The 17,583-nt window shown below is 41.1% G+C and overlaps 1 protein-coding gene across 1 annotated transcript; it reads left to right on the plus strand.

Moving 5' to 3' along the window:
• The first annotated feature begins 1,311 nt into the window (after window positions 1-1,311).
• On the plus strand, window positions 1,312-7,484 carry LOC146515026 (uncharacterized). The gene has a single exon (XM_085166733.1). The coding sequence runs from the start codon at window positions 1,408-1,410 to the stop codon at window positions 4,861-4,863; it is 3,456 nt and encodes a 1,151-aa protein (XP_085022859.1). The 5' UTR covers window positions 1,312-1,407; the 3' UTR covers window positions 4,864-7,484.
• The last annotated feature ends 10,099 nt before the right edge of the window (window positions 7,485-17,583 follow it).

Raw genomic sequence — 17,583 nt, forward strand, 5'->3', positions numbered from 1 at the left:
GAGCCGAAAGAGCCAGTTCTCTAAAATGGGCCGGAAATCCCATCACTAGTTTTTCAGTTTAAGTTTCAATCTTATTTCTATAGCACATTTAAAAGACCAAGGTACATCAAAGTGCTTCACACAAGAGCCGCATTTGTGGGGTCACAGCAATAGAGTGACGAAGAAAATACAGTTATCGTTATGAAAAAAGTTTCAGATAAGTGGCATGGCACAAACGCAAACTGAGTAAAAATTTAAAATCGAATTTGTTTCAAAGGCTAGTTTAAACATGTGGGTTTTTAAACGTGATTTGAAGGATTGAATGGATTCCGACGCATTGACTGTTTTTATTATCGGGCTACAGAAAACTTAAAATGAGCTTTTCAGGTTACTGCCAGGATTTGCTTGGAAGTCCTACCAAGGAGGGGTTAACATTAATATCGCACTACAGCCAAATCCTTTGTTTAAAGAATGAACACTATGGGTGTATTTTATTACTTTGAATTTTTTTCTCTGGATGTTTGAATTAGTTTTAAACACAAACACTGCATTCTCACTCTTCATTATGAGCATATGTGGGACTCATGTAATGGGTGGACACAGATGGAAGTATTGTAATAGATATTGCCCCCCCTCCATAATTTCATGCATTCTTATCATTGTTACATTATGCGTTCAGTTCTTTATTACTATTTCTGACACATACTGTGATAACTGGCAATCCAGCTAGGATATTCTGATCAATGATGATTCCCACGGGTGGCGCTCACGCAGGCACTGAATCGAGCAGCTTTGGGGTCCTGTGTGTTCTACTGCACAGATAGCCTGCAGAGTGCAGCTACGCTGAACTGAAGTGCTTGTGTTTTGTATTTGCAGGTGAGCACAAGTAATGTGTTGATAAACAGAATGATGTTGACGTATGAGAAATGTATTAGAGTAAGGTACTGTCATTAATGGAACACAACGCTAATGTCGGAGTTTGTGATTTACATGATGTACCTGAACTGGTGTTAAACGGGATGTCGCATCGCAAATGATTAATAAGGGGATCGAGAGGGTAGTCTCCATGCGCAACAATACTAGTTGGAGGAGCATACGAGTGTGCAGAATATTGTAATATGAACATTGGTAGGAAAATACTGAGTAAATGAGTACTTTGTTAACGCGTGTTCAGTAGTTATGTGTAAAAGGGTCCTGTGTGTTCTACTGCACAGATAGCCTGCAGAGTGCAGCTACGCTGAACTGAAGTGCTTGTGTTTTGTATTTGCAGTTGCAAATGAGCAAGTAAAGAGAACGATTCTGAACTCATGAACACCTGGAAGTGTCATTTGTCCAAGTGTGCAACACATATTGGAGGCACCGCTGGGATAATTAACGTTGTGTCCAGCGTGATGAAAATAAGGAAGGGGCGTGGCTACAGCAACCACGATGGACCTCGAGGAGCTGGCAGAGACTGTGTCCCAGACACTCTGGAACCTACAACTCGACCAACTCAAAGGGGTATGTGCTGAAGCTAAAATCCCTAGTGGAAATGTCACAACAAGACGAGCGTTAATAAAATTAATTACAGAATCTATGGACAAGGTTATTAATGATGAAGAGCAGGATGTTGCACTCTACTATCTAAAGAAAATGTTAGAAAGTGTCGACCCAGCGATAGGGAGCTCCAGAAACACAGAAAGTGGAGGAAATACAACGAGCTTGCCACAGGGAACTCAGGAAACAAGGGAAGAAGTTGATTTAGCAGAGAGATACGCACAGCTCCAGAGAAACAGCGAAGCACTGCAGGAAGAAATTAGGAGGCTGAGTGAAAGGGTGGAGAGGACACCACCAAGTCAGCCAACCACCCCACAAAATGTGTTTCCTGTCGCAGCCAACCGCCTTTCGGAAGTGGCGATAAGGAGGGAATTCAAGATCTATGGTCAAATTGGGGAGAAGGGCCAAAAGGACAGACTCTCATACACCAACCTGATGCATCAGATTGACAGAGGTCTGAACAAAGGACACAGTGAAGCGGAGGTTATAGAGGCTGTGGTGAAGTCTGTCAGCCCAGGTTTGAGTCTTAGAGACATGCTTGAGATAAAACGTGACCTCACCCTCCCCCAATTGAAGGCCATATTAAAGGGGCATTTTAAAGAAGACAGCACCACAGATTTGTATCACAGACTAGTGAACGTCACAGAAGACAGCCGTGAGTCTCCCCAAAACTTCCTCTTCAGAGCAATTGAGTTAAAAGAGAGGCTGCTGCTCGCATCGGAAGACACGGGGTCCGATGAACAATACAGCCCTGAGCTCATCCAGAAGAAATTCTTGAGGTCGGTTAGTACTGGGCTACTGAGTGACCCTATCAAGTTTCAGCTCAAGCCCTATCTGGATGACCCTCGGGTGACGGGTGCTGAAGCAGACGACAAGTTGCATGAACTTCTTTGGAATCGAATAAGACAGCTGGAGGCAGAATTAGAGCAGAGTGGCAAGGCTAAAGAGACTGTGGGTGCCACGTATGCCAGTCATCTCTCACTACGCTGTCAGGCTAAGCTGAGAGCCCTGATCGGGAAGAAGTGTATGGTGGATTGTTTCTTTGAAGGGGTAGAAACACAAGCATTGTGGGATACAGGTTCACAGGTGACTATCATTAATGAGAACTGGAGGAAGTCCTGCTTTCCACATATCCAACTGAGAAGCACAAGTGAACTCCTAGGTGAGGATGAGGCTCTGGTGGGTAAAGCAGCGAACCAAACACCCATACCCTTCGCAGGTTGGGTTGAGCTAAAATTTAGACTGGGGTCAACTAGAGATCCACAGCCAGAGTTAGTTGTCCCCGTGCTTGTCTCAAAAGAGCCAGGAGTAGCAGAGCCACCTATCATTGGCTATAATGTGATTGAGCATTTTGTAAAGGATGGAATGGAGCAGCATCCAGACGTTACACCTGCTGTGGTAAAGGAAGCCTTCTCGATTGATTGTAAGAAAGCGGAAGTGCTAATTAACATCGTGCAGCGCTGCTACAAAAATGATGAGGAGGGTGTGGTGAAAGTTGGGAGACAAAAGATAATGATTCCAGCTGGACAAAGCAGGGAGGTTAAGTGCAGTGTGAGGACAGGTCCCCTCCCCCTGAAACAGGAGGTTCTTTTTGAACCAGAGGACATTTCAAAACTACCAGAGGGGGTTAACCTGAATGAAACTGTCATTGGCCTGCAGAGGGGTACCCGGTCCAGGGTGGTTATTCCAGTCACGAATGGCGGCAGCCATGACATCACCCTCCTCCCTCATGTAGTGTTGGGACGACTACAGCAAGTGAAGGCTATTTACCCAGTAGACGTAAGACCAGTAAGTGCTGAAAACATGGGCAAGTTGACGTGTGCTAGTGAAAACACAGGGAGCACCGTCAGCGCCCCAGAACAGCACAAAGGGGAGTATGAAGAGGTGGGCAGTTGCAGCCAAGATTTAAGGGACCCACCTGTGTCAGTTGATCACCTGACCCCAGATCAGCAGGAGCAGGTGAGAAAAGCCCTGCGTGAAGAGTGTGCTGCATTTTCAAAAGATGAGAGTGATGTGGGATGCATCCCCTCCCTGAAGTTAAAGATCAGATTGAATGACACAACCCCAGTAAGACGCACATACATCTCAGTCCCCAAGCCACTCCACAAGGAGGTGAAGGAGTATTTGGAGGACCTGTTGAACAGAGGATGGATTCAGAAATCCCGATCCCCCTACTCATCACCCATCGTCTGCGTGCGCAAGAAGGATGGAAGTCTGCGTCTCTGCGTGGATTACCGTGAGTTAAACCGGAAATCCATTCCTGACCGTCACCCCATCCCTCGTGTTCAAGACATGTTAAACAGCCTGACTGGGAGTGCATGGTTCTCAGTGTTGGACCAGGGCAAGGCGTACCACCAGGGTTTCCTGGAGGAAAGTAGCAGACCCCTCACAGCCTTTATCACACCTTGGGGCTTATATGAGTGGGTAAGGATTGCCTTTGGTTTGTCCTCGGCTCCAGCAGAGTTCCAGCGCAGTATGGAAGAGTGCCTTGCAGGCTTGAGGGATGAAATATCTCAGCCATATCTGGATGACAATTTGGTCCACAGCAGATCATTTGAGGACCACCTGCATGATCTGAGGGAGGTCCTGCGCCGCTATCAAGAGCACGGGGTGAAGCTAACCTCCAAAAAGTGTGAAGTGTTCAAGGACAAGGTGAAATTCTTGGGAAAGATTGTATCCAAAGATGGCTACTGCATGGACGTTGCTGAATTGGCACCAGTGCAAGCACTAAAAAACCGCAAACCTGAGACTGTGGGAGACCTAAGGAAAATGCTAGGTTTCCTGACATACTACCGCCCCTACATTCCAAACTTCTCACGCACTGCCAAGCCACTATACCAGCTGCTATCGACCGGAAAGATTCAAGTGATTACTGACAGAAGATCAACGGTAATCAGGCACAAAGGACAGCGGAAAAAATCAGACCAACTCCACTCAAGCCAGCCAATCACATGGACGGAACAACACCAGGCAGTGCTATGCCAGCTTATAGAACACCTGCTGAGTCCACCACTCCTGGCATACCCTGACTTCGAAAGGCCATTTGTGCTGCACTGCGATGCCTCTCAAGAAGGGCTTGGTGCAGTCCTGTATCAGAGACAGCAGGGCCAACTGGTTGTCATTGGGTATGGGTCAAGAACTCTAACAGCTCCAGAAACCAACTACCACTTCCACTCTGGAAAGCTAGAGTTTCTAGCAATGAAGTGGGCAATCTGTGAGAGGTTTCGGGAGTATCTGTATTACGCACCTTCTTTCACAGTGTATACAGATAACAATCCGTTGACCTACGTCCTGACTACAGCGAAGCTAAATGCTACAACACACCGGTGGGTTGCTAGCCGATTTTAACTTCTCAATCAAGTATCGGCCGGGAAGGGCTAATGGCGATGCTGATGGTTTATCACGGATGACACGAGACATGGAGGAGTACATGCGCACATGCTCGCAGGAAATGAAACCAGAGGTAATCACACCTGCGACACAGGCGCTTCAGCTGAAATTCCATGAACATGAGCCATGGATGTGTCCAGCTACCATAACCACAGCATGTGCTGATGTAGAGCATGAATGAGTAATGGCCCCAGTGACACAGATCTCCAAAGAGACACTAAAGAAAGCACAGGAGGATGATCCAGTCATTGGCAGGGTGCGAGAATATGTTATGACAGGACAATGGCCTCCTTGGAGAGGAAGAGACAGGGGTGAAGACACTTCAGTTCTAAGCCGGGAAAAGAGTAAGCTGTACCTCGACAAAGACATCCTGTACAGGAAATCAGCTGCTCGAGCTCAGCTAGTGTTACCCACAAAATTCCATCAGCTGGTGTACAAGGAGCTCCATGAGGAAATGGGACATCTCGGAGTGGAGCGGACACTCGCCTTGGTCCGTGATCGATTCTATTGGCCACATATGCAAAGACATGTGGAACATTATGTGACTAAGGTGTGCAGTTGCTTGAAATGGAAACATCCAGGCAAACCAACCAGAGCACCGTTGGTCAACATTGTCACCACATACCCTTTTGAGATGGTCTCAATAGACTTCCTGCATCTGGAGAGTTGTAAAGGAGGATATGAGTACATTCTAGTCGTGATGGATCATTTCACCCGGTTTGCACAGGCATATGCATGCACCAACAAGTCAGCAAGAACAGCAGCAGAAAAGATCTTTGGAGATTTTGTGCTCAAATTTGGATTCCCTGCCCAGTTACATCATGATCAGGGAAGGGAGTTCGAGAACCAGCTGTTTGCCACCCTGGAAAGGTACTGTGGAATCCAGGGGTCACGCACAACACCTTACCATGCAGCGGGGAACGGTCAGGTGGAGAGATTTAATCGGACACTCCTTTCCATGCTGAGGAGCCTGGCAGAGGAAGCCAAGGCAGACTGGAAAAACTCCTTGAGCAAAGTGGTGCATGCATATAACTGAACACGCAGTGAAGCAACAGGATATGCCCCATATTATCTCCTCTATGGCAGAAACCCCCGCCTACCAGTGGACATCATGTTTGGCCTGGTTCCAGGTGACCAGAGTACTTCTCGCAGTGATTATGTCCGTAAGTGGAGAAGTAGGATGCAAGAGGCATACAGATTGGCATCAGAAACAGCTCAGAAAGAGAGGAACAGAGCGAAAAGGCAGTACGATCGGAAGGCTCATGGAGTGGAACTGCAACCGGGATGTCGAGTGCTAGTATGGAACTTCAGAGACCGGGGTGGGCCCGGAAAGCTAAGGTCTTACTGGGAGGAGCGAGTACATGTTGTGTTAGAAAGAAAGCACAAAGATAGCCCTGTCTATGCCGTACAGCCAGAGAGAGGACCAGGGAAAGTGAGAGTTCTGCACAGGAACCTCCTACTGCCCTGTGACTTTTTCCCCATTCAGGAGGAGAAGCTGGAGAAAAACAAGAATGGGAAGGAGGATGCCAAACAACAAAGAAAAGGAAAGACCCAAGAAAAGCAGCAGGAGAGTGACCACGACAGCAGTTCAGAGGATGAGGGTGACTGGGGAATTATCACCACACCAGCTGCAGAATCACCCACCCAGATTAGGAGTCAGCTTGGGGCAGAGGCAGAGGAGTTCCAGCCAGAAGAAGCTAACGGAGAACTGTCAAGTGGTGGTGTCAGCAGCGAGTGCCTAGACGAGGGTGGAAAAGGTGGACTGGAGTCAAGTGCAGAGGAGGAGGAGGCAGGGCGAAGTGAGCTGTCTGGGGAGGAGAACAGAAGAAGTCAAGAACAGGTGTCGTCATCTGATGAAGAAGACGAGGGAGAGCCCAACTCACAGCCAGTTCCCACAAGAAAGTATCCTTTTCGATGCAGAAATCCACCCAAGACACTCACGTATGACACCTTAGGTCAGCCATCAGTCATAAACAGACACAAATGATGTCCACAGCTAAGAAAAAAAACTAAGTTCATTGTCACATGTTGAGTTTACTGTGGTGACAGTTTAAACAGAAAGGGAAGTGTTCACAGTAGCAAATGTTAAAAAGAGCAAATTTGACAGAGCAATAACTGCATGCATTGGTTTAATAGTTCACATGAGTTAAACAGGGAGTACCAGAACCAGACTAGCTACACATTGAGAGATACTGGCTTGTATGTGAGATATACAGCAGTAAATGTGTGTCTGTGTAAAAGGTTACATGGTAGAGTGATAGGTCTGCACCTTCAGTCTGATACAGAACACGCCTGAGTGGCGGAGAGACTTTACAGACATTGCCTGGCCAGTAGTGTCTGTTGCTGGTACATGACATAAAGGGGGAGATGTATGTCATGCCAAAGACTGTTACCGGACAGAAAGTATCTTTAGAGGCTGACTCCCAGTGAAGCTACTGCTGTAACCTTCTGTTGAAGACGTGTATTCTGGGAAATCTCTAATGTCGGGATGACATTCATTTTTGGAGGGGAGAGTGTGGGACTCATGTAATGGGTGGACACAGATGGAAGTATTGTAATAGATATTGCCCCCCCCCCCCCCACCTCCATAATTTCATGCATTCTTATCATTGTTACATTATGCGTTCAGTTCTTTATTACTATTTCTGACACATACTGTGATAACTGGCAATCCAGCTAGGATATTCTGATCAATGATGATTCCCACGGGTGGCGCTCACACAGGCACTGAATCAGGCAGCTTTGGGGTCCTGTGTGTTCTACTGCACAGATAGCCTGCAGAGTGCAGCTACGCTGAACTGAAGTGCTTGTGTTTTGTATTTGCAGGTGAGCACAAGTAATGTGTTGATAAACAGAATGATGTTGACGTATGAGAAATGTATTAGAGTAAGGTACTGTCATTAATGGAACACAACGCTAATGTCAGAGTTTGTGATTTACATGATGTACCTGAACTGGTGTTAAACGGGATGTCACATCGCAAATGATTAATAAGGGGATCGAGAGGGTAGTCTCCATGCGCAACAATACTATTTGGAGGAGCATACGAGTGTGCAGAATATTGTAATATGAACATTGGTAGGAAAATACTGAGTAAATGAGTACTTTGTTAACACGTGTTCAGTAGTTATGTGTAAAAGGGTCCTGTGTGTTCTACTGCACAGATAGCCTGCAGAGTGCAGCTACGCTGAACTGAAGTGCTTGTGTTTTGTATTTGCAGTTGCAAATGAGCAAGTAAAGAGAACGATTCTGAACTCATGCACGCCTGGAAGTGTCATTTGTCCAAGTGTGCAACACATATGGCAAGGGGAAAATAGGTACATAACTATGACACGAGTGTAGTCTAATGGACGATTTTTGAAATTTTGGCCATCAATTTCTGGAGCAAAGACTACTCAAATTGTTGGAACTTTTGGTACAACCCTGTCTGGATTATGACTTTGATACAGGATATTGGACTGGACTAACAGAGTTAACGAGGTACTTGCTGGCTAGCCAACACGTTACCAGGCTAACAGCTGACTGAGGAATCAGCTGACTAAACCTGCTACCAGGGTAACCAGATAAAATGGGGCCGAAGAGGACACCGACAGCTGAGGAAGTCGAGGACATTAAAAAGTCTCTTGACTTCATAATGGAGGAAATTTCTACTATCAGGTTGCAGCAGAAAAATATCATTGAAATTGTGGAGGAGGTAAAGCTCCTCCGCATCCAAAATGCCGAAAAAGATAAAAAGATTGCATACCTGGAAAGTAAGGTCGCTGACCTGGAGCAATACTCCAGGATAAACGACGTTATCATCACTGGGCTCCATATTAAACCCCGGTCATACGCTCAGGCGCTGACAGCAATGAGGAACCTGGAGAGCTTGACATTAGCTACACGGAACAACAGGTGGTTGCTTTCCTGCGGTCCAAAGGGATTGCCCTGGACTGTAACTCTGTCAAAGCATGCCACCCTCTTCCCAGGAGGAACGGCAACATACCGGCTATTATATTAAGGTTTGTAAATCGAAAGCACAAGATTACGCTGCTGAAACAAGGAAGAAAATTAAAAGGATCTAATGTCTTTATCAATGAACATCTAACCAAACACAACGCTGAAATAGCCAAAAAAGCGCGACACCTTAAGAAGCTGGGAAAAATCCAAAGCACTTGGACGACAAACTGTAAAATATTCATTAAATTAAACGGATCACCAGAGGAAGCCAAAGTTCTGACCATTAAAAATATGGCGGATCTCGAAAAATATCAGTGAGCAACATGATCTGGACGCCAAACAAGGTAACAGACAACCACACGCTCACTTATGACACACACTGGAAGGAAGAACTCAGATACATCTGGAAGAAACAGCTGCATCAGTCAGACAGTTGCAGAATATGATCAATTGGAACTGAAAAAATTTAACTATATGGATCACAATACACAGGACTTGGAATATGAAATAGATCCAGACAATAACTTCTTCTCATCTAACAATAACAATTGCTGCTACTATACAAATAAAGACTACAATCAGAGGATTAAAACTGAGAATAAATGATCAATTATCCACTTTAACTGTAGAAGTCTCTATGCTAATTTTAATCATATCAAAGCATATCTTAACCAGTTTTCACATCCATTTAGTGTCATTGCCTTATCAGAAACTTGGATCAATATGGAAAAAGGAACAGACTTTGAACTGGAGGGTTATGAATTCACATTTATAACTAGGCGAAACAAAGGAGGAGGAGGAGTGGCCTTGTATGTGGACAAATCCTTGAAATTTAATTGAAACCAATTTAATTTTGGTGGAAAAGATGACGATGGTGATTGATAATGTACTAGAATGTATTACAGTTGAAATTTGTAAAGAAAAAAGTAAAAATGTAATCATTAGCTGTATATACAGAGCTCCAGGTAGTAGTATTGAGACATTTAAAGACTGGATAGAAGAAACATTTATTGAATTAGCTCACAAAAAAGTTTTCATTTGTGGAGATTTCAATATTGATTTGTTAAACCCAAATAAACATATAACCACTGAGGAATTTATAAACACAATGCACTGTATGAACCTATTCCCTAAAATTACTAAACCTACCAGGATTACATCACATTGTGCAACTCTCATAGACAACATTTTTACAAATGACATTGAAAATAAGACTGTAAGTGGACTCCTGATTAACGATATAAGTGACCATCTTCCAATTTTTACAATCTATGACAGTAAAAAAGAGTACAGACGAGTAAGAACAGAAGAAAGAATGAATGCATTTAAAAAAGATTTATTGAAAGAGAACTGGGGTGAACTATATCAGGAACAGGACGTTAATAGTGCTTATAATGAATTCCTTAGAATATTTTCATTACTGTACAATACCAACTGTCCAATAAAGCAATATAGTAGGAAACATAAATATATGGACTGTCCATGGATAACAAAAGGTCTGCAAAATGCATGTATAAAGAAAAATGCTCTATATAGAGAGTTCTTAAGAACGAGAACTAAAGATGCTGAAATCAGATACAAAAGATATAAAAATAGGTTAACTAATATACTTAGATTTAGTAAAAAGGAATACTATATGAAGCAATTAGATATAAATAGAAATAATAATAAAAGATTATGGGAAATCCTGAACAGTGTTATAAAACGTGGGACTGGACAAAAGAACTATCCCAAGTATTTCATTTGTAATGACCATGAAAAATACAATATGGATGTTGTGGCAAATAGTCTCAATGAATTCTTTGTAACTGCTGGACGAATTTAGCAAGAACAATCACTCATCCTGGGAAAGCACAGGAAAAACCGGATACACTGATAGACAGAAATCCATATTCTATGTTTCTCACAGCCGTTGATGAAAATGAAGTTTTTGAAATTGTCAAAAAATGTAAAAATCAGAAATCTTTGGATTGTAATGATATTGATATGATAGTGGTTAAAAGAGTCATTGAGGCTATTATAAAACCATTTACATACATCTGTAATTTATCATTTCAAACTGGTCGATTTCCAGACAGAATGAAAATAGCAAAAGTTATACCTCTATACAAATCTGGAAACAAACACCATTTCACAAACTACAGGCCTGTCTCTTTACTACCTCAATTCTCAAAAGTTCTTGAAAAACTGTTTAAAAACCGACTGGAAAAATTTACAGATAAACATAAACTACTCACTGAGAGTTAGTATGGATTCAGATCAAGCAGATCAACATCATTGGCACTATTAGATTCAATAGAATACATCACAAATTCCATAGACAAAAAGCAATATGTGGCTGGGTTATTCATAGACTTGACAAAGGCATTTGACACTATAGATCATGATATATTAATAAGAAAACTGGAACGTTATGGTGTCAGAGGGGTAGTTTTAGATTGGGTCCGGAGTTATTTAAGTGACAGAAAGCAGTTTGTGAAAATAAATGGTGGTTGTTCCTTATGTATGGACATTGCTTGTGGTGTACCCCAAGGGTCAGTTTTGGGTCCAAAATTCTTCAACTTGTACATTAACGACATCTGTAAAGTGTCCAAAGTATTAAAAATGGTTCTCTTTGCTGACGATACAAACATTTTTTGCTCTGGTGATGATCTGCAGAATTTATTGGAGGATATGACTAATGAAATAAGTAAAGTGAAGTTCTGGCTTGATAAAAATAAATTATCATTAAATTTGAATAAATCTAAACTTATGTTATTTGGAAATAGTAGTTTAAATACAAATGCAAAGATTCAAATAAATGGTGTTGATATTGAAAGAGTCAGTGAAAATAAATTTCTGGGGGTAATAATAGATGAAAAACTTAACTGGAGAGCTCACTTAAGATATATTCATTCCAAAGTATCACGTAGCATTGCAGTACTAAACAAGGCAAAACAGGTATTCGACAGAACATCACTTCATATTCTATACTGTTCACTGGTTTCACCATACTTAAGCTATTGTGCAGAGGTCTGGGGCAATAACTATAAAACCACATTACATTCACTTTTTACTCTTCAAAAAAAAGCAATTCGAATCATCCACAATGCAGGTTATAGGGAACATACAAACTCACTATTTTTGCAGTCTGAAATATTGAAAATTGACGATCTAGTGAAATTCCAAACAGCACAAATTCTATTCAAAGCAAAAAATAAAGAACTGCCAGGTAATATTCAGAGTATGTTTTTTTTGAAAGAAGGAAGTTATAATTTAAGGGATTTTTGTAACTTCAAAACAATGAAGGTACGTACTACAAGAAAAGGCTTCTGTGTTTCTGTTCATGGAGTGAAACTATGGAACAGTCTGAATTAAAGCAATGTCCAAACATAAAACTGTTCAAAAAGAGTTATAAAAATGTGATCTTCTCGAACTATAAAAAAAAGGAAAATATTTAAATTAAGTAAATGTCTCTATTTAAAAAAACAAAACAAAACAAAAACTCATGATGTGATATTATAGTATATAGTATATCAGAAATCTGTTCACTGTTTTTATTACAAATTATATCAGTAAGGAAGCTGACTAAATATTAACTGATAATTTATGGCAAAGGGGTGGGATTAAATAAGTGTTTACTTCTTCCCACTCCCTTTCAACATGTAAATTAATAATTTTTTTTGTATGTAATTTGTACAGTATTTTTTTTCTTTCTTATTTTCTTTTCTAAATGTACTTGTATATTGTTCACATGTTGAAATAAATTACCAATCAATCAATCAAACTAAGAGGAAAGAAATAACATTTGATTTCATTCCCAAAAAATACATTACAGGACTCTGTAATAACAAAGCTTGACTACCCTTTGGCAGATTACAGTATAATAAAACCAATGGATTGTACACTATACTATACATTTGCAGATACGTTTTACAAGCACTAACTGATTTGTAAAATACTGTAAATTAAATTAAATCAGAAAAACACTGTCATATCATAGATAGACTAGAAAATAAACAAACGATTGATCAATACAGGTTGTCGTAAGCTCTATGCAGACAGGTACACATACCACCAACTCAGATAATGATTGATGGGCTAAGGGAGGAAGACAGGATGAATTGAATGTCACATGTGATATTTTGACAAACTTGAAATATCAGGAAAGGGATTCCATTTGTGATAATCAACTGCCAATTCCTAAAGTGTCTAAATGAAGAATGAACCATGGTTCCTCCTCAGCTATAAATAATAAGTCCGCCTAATCGGTGCAGCAATTTATTTTGACAGTTAAATGATTATGTGTGGAGAAAAACATCAGCATGATTAATGTCTGTTTGCCACTTAAGGTTAAAGTTAACTTTTAGGCCAATCTTATGGATTGTTGTTTCATGAGACTGATCTATATACGTATATACCTGTGTGAGAGAGTAAAATCAGTGTAGTTATTTTGAAATTTCTATTAAAATAATCCTTTTGAAACAGAAAGACTCATTTTTATACTTTTCTTTTGTTTGCATGGGAAGCAGTGTAGCCATATATCACAATGCAGCATGGCGCTCCACAAGTAAGCTCAAGCTTACTATTGTAACACTAAGCCCGAGCAATTAACTAAGAGTTGAGTGTTCCTCCTACACAGTTTGGCAAAAGCTTGAACATACAACAATAGAATTTGAGAAAATACTTTGAGTGAAGTACTTCAGTACTTTAAGTTTCTTTGGTTTCATTCCCCTTTGAAAAAGAGAAATGTTTCATTGTATCATGTATCATTTTGGTGCAAAAAGTGCATAAGAAAGTATTACAGCATACAAAATGGTAGCAATTGAAACAGACTCTTGAAACCATAAAACCTAGTAATAATACTTTGTTTTCCATCTAAGGAGAAAACAATCTGATAATAAATATTATCTTCAGGTTTGCTTTGAGTATACAAAGCTAAGCGTAATCAGAAGAGACTTTACATCATTTGGTCAAGTGACCTTTGACCTTTAACTTTAAAATTATTGACTTGCAGGTTACCAATCCTCCAGGGTGGCACATTCAGTTTCATCACACCAACCCTGGCAATTCTTGCATTACCCAAGTGGCAGTGTCCTGTGCCAAATGCACCTGTGAAACCATTGGTGCAGTTTCATAATGGCACCAGTCCACTACAAATGGAAAATTCAGATGAGGTCTGGATGACAAGAATGCGTGAGGTATGTTCACTTGTGTGGTTAAAAAACAAGGTGTGTGTGTGTGTGTGGGGGGGGGGGGTGTATAAATAAGCAAAGAAGTGAAAAAAAATGTTGTCAAGACTTAACATTTAAATGTAAAGTTGAATTCATTTTAAGAACCCAACGAGAGAAAAGCTACATTAAACGTGGCTTAAGATAGATAGATAGATAGATAGATATTTCTCATCAGAGGCCACACAGTACATACTATTTAGAAACTGTGACTAGCTGTCAATGTGAAGTTCTTTGTTAGCATGTGCTCAAATTACACAACTGCTTGAATTCTGCTATTTTTAAATCACTAATAGACAGTCTGTTTCAATTTTATCTGTCCCAAATTTCAGATTTTGGGTCAAACCAGTGAAAATTTCAGACTTTTAACTTGAACAGTTTTTAGAGTTTCATGTTCTAAAACTGTGTTCTACAAAAGACCTAAAACTTAATTTTGAAAGGTTAAAGTCAAACGAAAGCATTATATTCGCAAAAGATGCACAACATTTAATTTTAGATATGAAACCTTTATGGCATAGGGAATGACATTACATCCTTATTGTTTTATCTTCCACAGATCCAGGGAGCCATTCTGGTATCCTCTCTACTTCAGCTCACACTAGGCTTATCTGGGCTGGTGGGCCTTGTGCTAAGATATATTGGTCCTCTGGCTATCGCTCCCACCATCAATCTCATTGGTCTGTCACTGTTTACCGAGGCTGGAAAGAAGTCTGGAGGCCACTGGGGAATAGCTGCTCTGTGAATTAAAATCCTGATTAGCTTTAAGTTGGAAAAGATGTTGAAAGAAGTCTCTGAGCTCATCAGAAGTGTCTACCAGTCCTAATTTTGTCTTTATCATATCAAAGCATATAATTCTAACTGGACAGGAAACCCATATTCACACGTTGCTTTACTTGCCACTTGCCTCTATGGTTGCTGTCAAAAGACATAGACTCACCATGGACCTGAATGTTTTGGTAATACTGAGCTTTCCATAATTCCTCTGAAGTGAATGCTTGCAAAGAAAGGTTTTATGTTCAAATTAGACAGAAATTAAGTTGACCATAGTTACCACAAGTATTGTTGGAGGAGTGAGGCTCAGGCATTCAACCCCAAATAAAACTATACCAGCTGTTAAGCACAGAGCTATAACAACATACTGCAGTGTACCAGTGGAAATGGTACAAAACACAGTGGACTTAATAATTACAGTGGCAGACTACTTCAGAGTTCTTCAGTATAGCTCGAAAGCATCAGTTGTAACTTAGATACAATTGGGTATTACAACAGGGCAATGACCCCAAGCACACATTAAAGCTGGTGTAATGGACTGGTTGTGAAATGGATAAACCAGGGCAATGGTAAGCTTTTGCAACACCTTTCTCAAAGTCTTAACCTTAAACTACAAAAATGTGAACAATGCTTGAAAGTCCAAAACCATCTGTGGAATATGCAACTTGCTAAAGGACATTTGATCAAATATTAGATGTAAGACAGATTTAAATGCATCACACATTTATGTTTGAGCACTTTTTGTACACACGGTTCATAACTGTAAGTTTATAAGTTTCTTAAGTGTGCTTTCAGGAATGTAGCTTGCAAATATCTGTTGCTGCCATTCGGGCTGTCTTTCACTCCTTGCAATTCCATTAAATGTGTCAAGGCAGCATTAGCTCACCTCTGAGTGAGGACCCTCCACATTTTAGCCTATCTACATGATTGGTGGGTCAGAGTACGTGCAGAGATGCAGCTGGCTCTGTCTGTGTTAAACATCCAGGCTCTGGGTTTCTCTGTAAAATTTCAGAGGAGCTTCCTAACCCCAAGCCAGCAGAACATTTTCCTCAGGCTGGAAATATCTTTGATTTTTCCTTTTTTTTGTTTGCCAGTGGCTACATTTGATTTTGACACATTTCAAAATGATCTTAAAGATGGTATCTGTCATTGTCACAGTGCTACTCACACTGTTAAAAATGATGTTACAGTTCTGTACTCTTTCTCACTGTGGACATTGTATCACCTTTCGTTGAGGGTGACAATAACCACACCTTCTATGCTAGCTCTCTGCCCCTGAAGGGAGTTCAGGCTGCTGCACCAGTGCTCTCAGACTCGGAGGATGTCACTTTCCAAGGTGGTATGCACAGATGTCTCTGTGCAATGGTGCATCCATGAGAAGAGTCTGAAATGCAGTGCAGCATGAGCCGCATACCAGTGCTTACCAGCACTCAAGCATTTTCTGTCTCTTAAGAGCCACCCATGTTATAGGTCATCTGAACCTGGGGCTCTTCTCTCTGGAAGCACTCTTTGTAGAAGCTCAGGTATGGGATATATTTGGCCAGGCGAAAGTAGATCTTATTGCCTCCAGGGCAAACATTCTCTCCTTCTGTTCTGTGCCATACCTGGCAAAGAACAGAGACCTGCTCTACCTATGAGAGCAAGTCACCTACTAATCATGAGGTTGGTGGTTCAATCCCTGCCTGCTCCTTGGGCAAGATACTAACCCCAAGTTGCTCTCCGATGCAATGTGTGAATGTTAGATAGAAAGCTCTTGTGTAGAAGAAGCATACAAAAAGAACTCTTGTATGAATGGGTATGAATCGGTGAATGAGTCAGTGTATAGTGCTTTGAGTACTCAGAGCAGAGTAGAAAAGCACAACATAATAGCCACTCCATGGGAAGACGTGCTCCGAAATGCATATCCGCCAGTAGAAATTATACTTCCAGTTCTAGAAAGCACTTTTATAGTTGGCCGCTGTTTTGTTTTGAAGTCCTCTCTCTCCTCCGAGCTGATCATTTTGAAGCCAGTCTCCTCCTCTTTGGGTGGAGTTTTGGGTTTTGTTCTGTTCCCCCCTCAGGAAAGTCTTTGCCTCATCAAACCTAAAGTATGCCCCTTCACTCATTTGTCTACTCTCTCACCAATCTCTATTACTGTGGATTTTGACTGAATACTTTTGTCCTCTCACTAGAGGAAATCTCCCCCCAGACCTGGAAGAACTACCTGAACAAACTCCCATGACCCCTGTGTACTTATATCCATCTTTTCTGTGTGCAAATAAAGGCTGCGAAACCTTTTGATTACCTTTTCCATTGGTGCTGCTTTCTGGTTCACCTTTGGTATTTAATCACACAAATGATACAAACCTACAAATAAAACAACAAGAAGCCAAAAGAGCCTGACAAACATGAATGTGGACACTTTGAAATGGACACAGAGAAATCAAAACACCAAACCAAAATCCTAAAATAAAAATAAAAATAAAATCTTCAAATACTAGAACCACCATGAACATCAACCATTAACCAAGACTGAAATATGGGGTCAAATTCAAAAACCAAAATCAGTCTCAAGCATCATGACATTAATTCTTATTATTGACAAATTTACCCTCATTTATTTTTAAAACATAAATGCCGACTGTGTTAATCCACATCTCCAGCTATGAATTGTGCCCTGTCTAGTGCTACCCTGTGAAATCTGTCTTCATTTAACATTTCTATCTTGAGATAATGCAGACTAATGCTGTTATATAGAGAGATATTTGTGGGTTTTAAA

Source organism: Neolamprologus multifasciatus, chromosome 7, assembly GCF_963576455.1.
Source record: "Neolamprologus multifasciatus chromosome 7, fNeoMul1.2, whole genome shotgun sequence".
In the NCBI taxonomy this organism is placed as follows: Eukaryota; Metazoa; Chordata; class Actinopteri; order Cichliformes; family Cichlidae; genus Neolamprologus; species Neolamprologus multifasciatus.

What these genes read in the sequence shown, in the direction of transcription:
- LOC146515026 (XM_085166733.1), top strand. Translation starts at nt 1,408, where the DNA reads ATGGACCTCGAGGAGCTGGCAGAGACTGTGTCCCAGACACTCTGGAAC.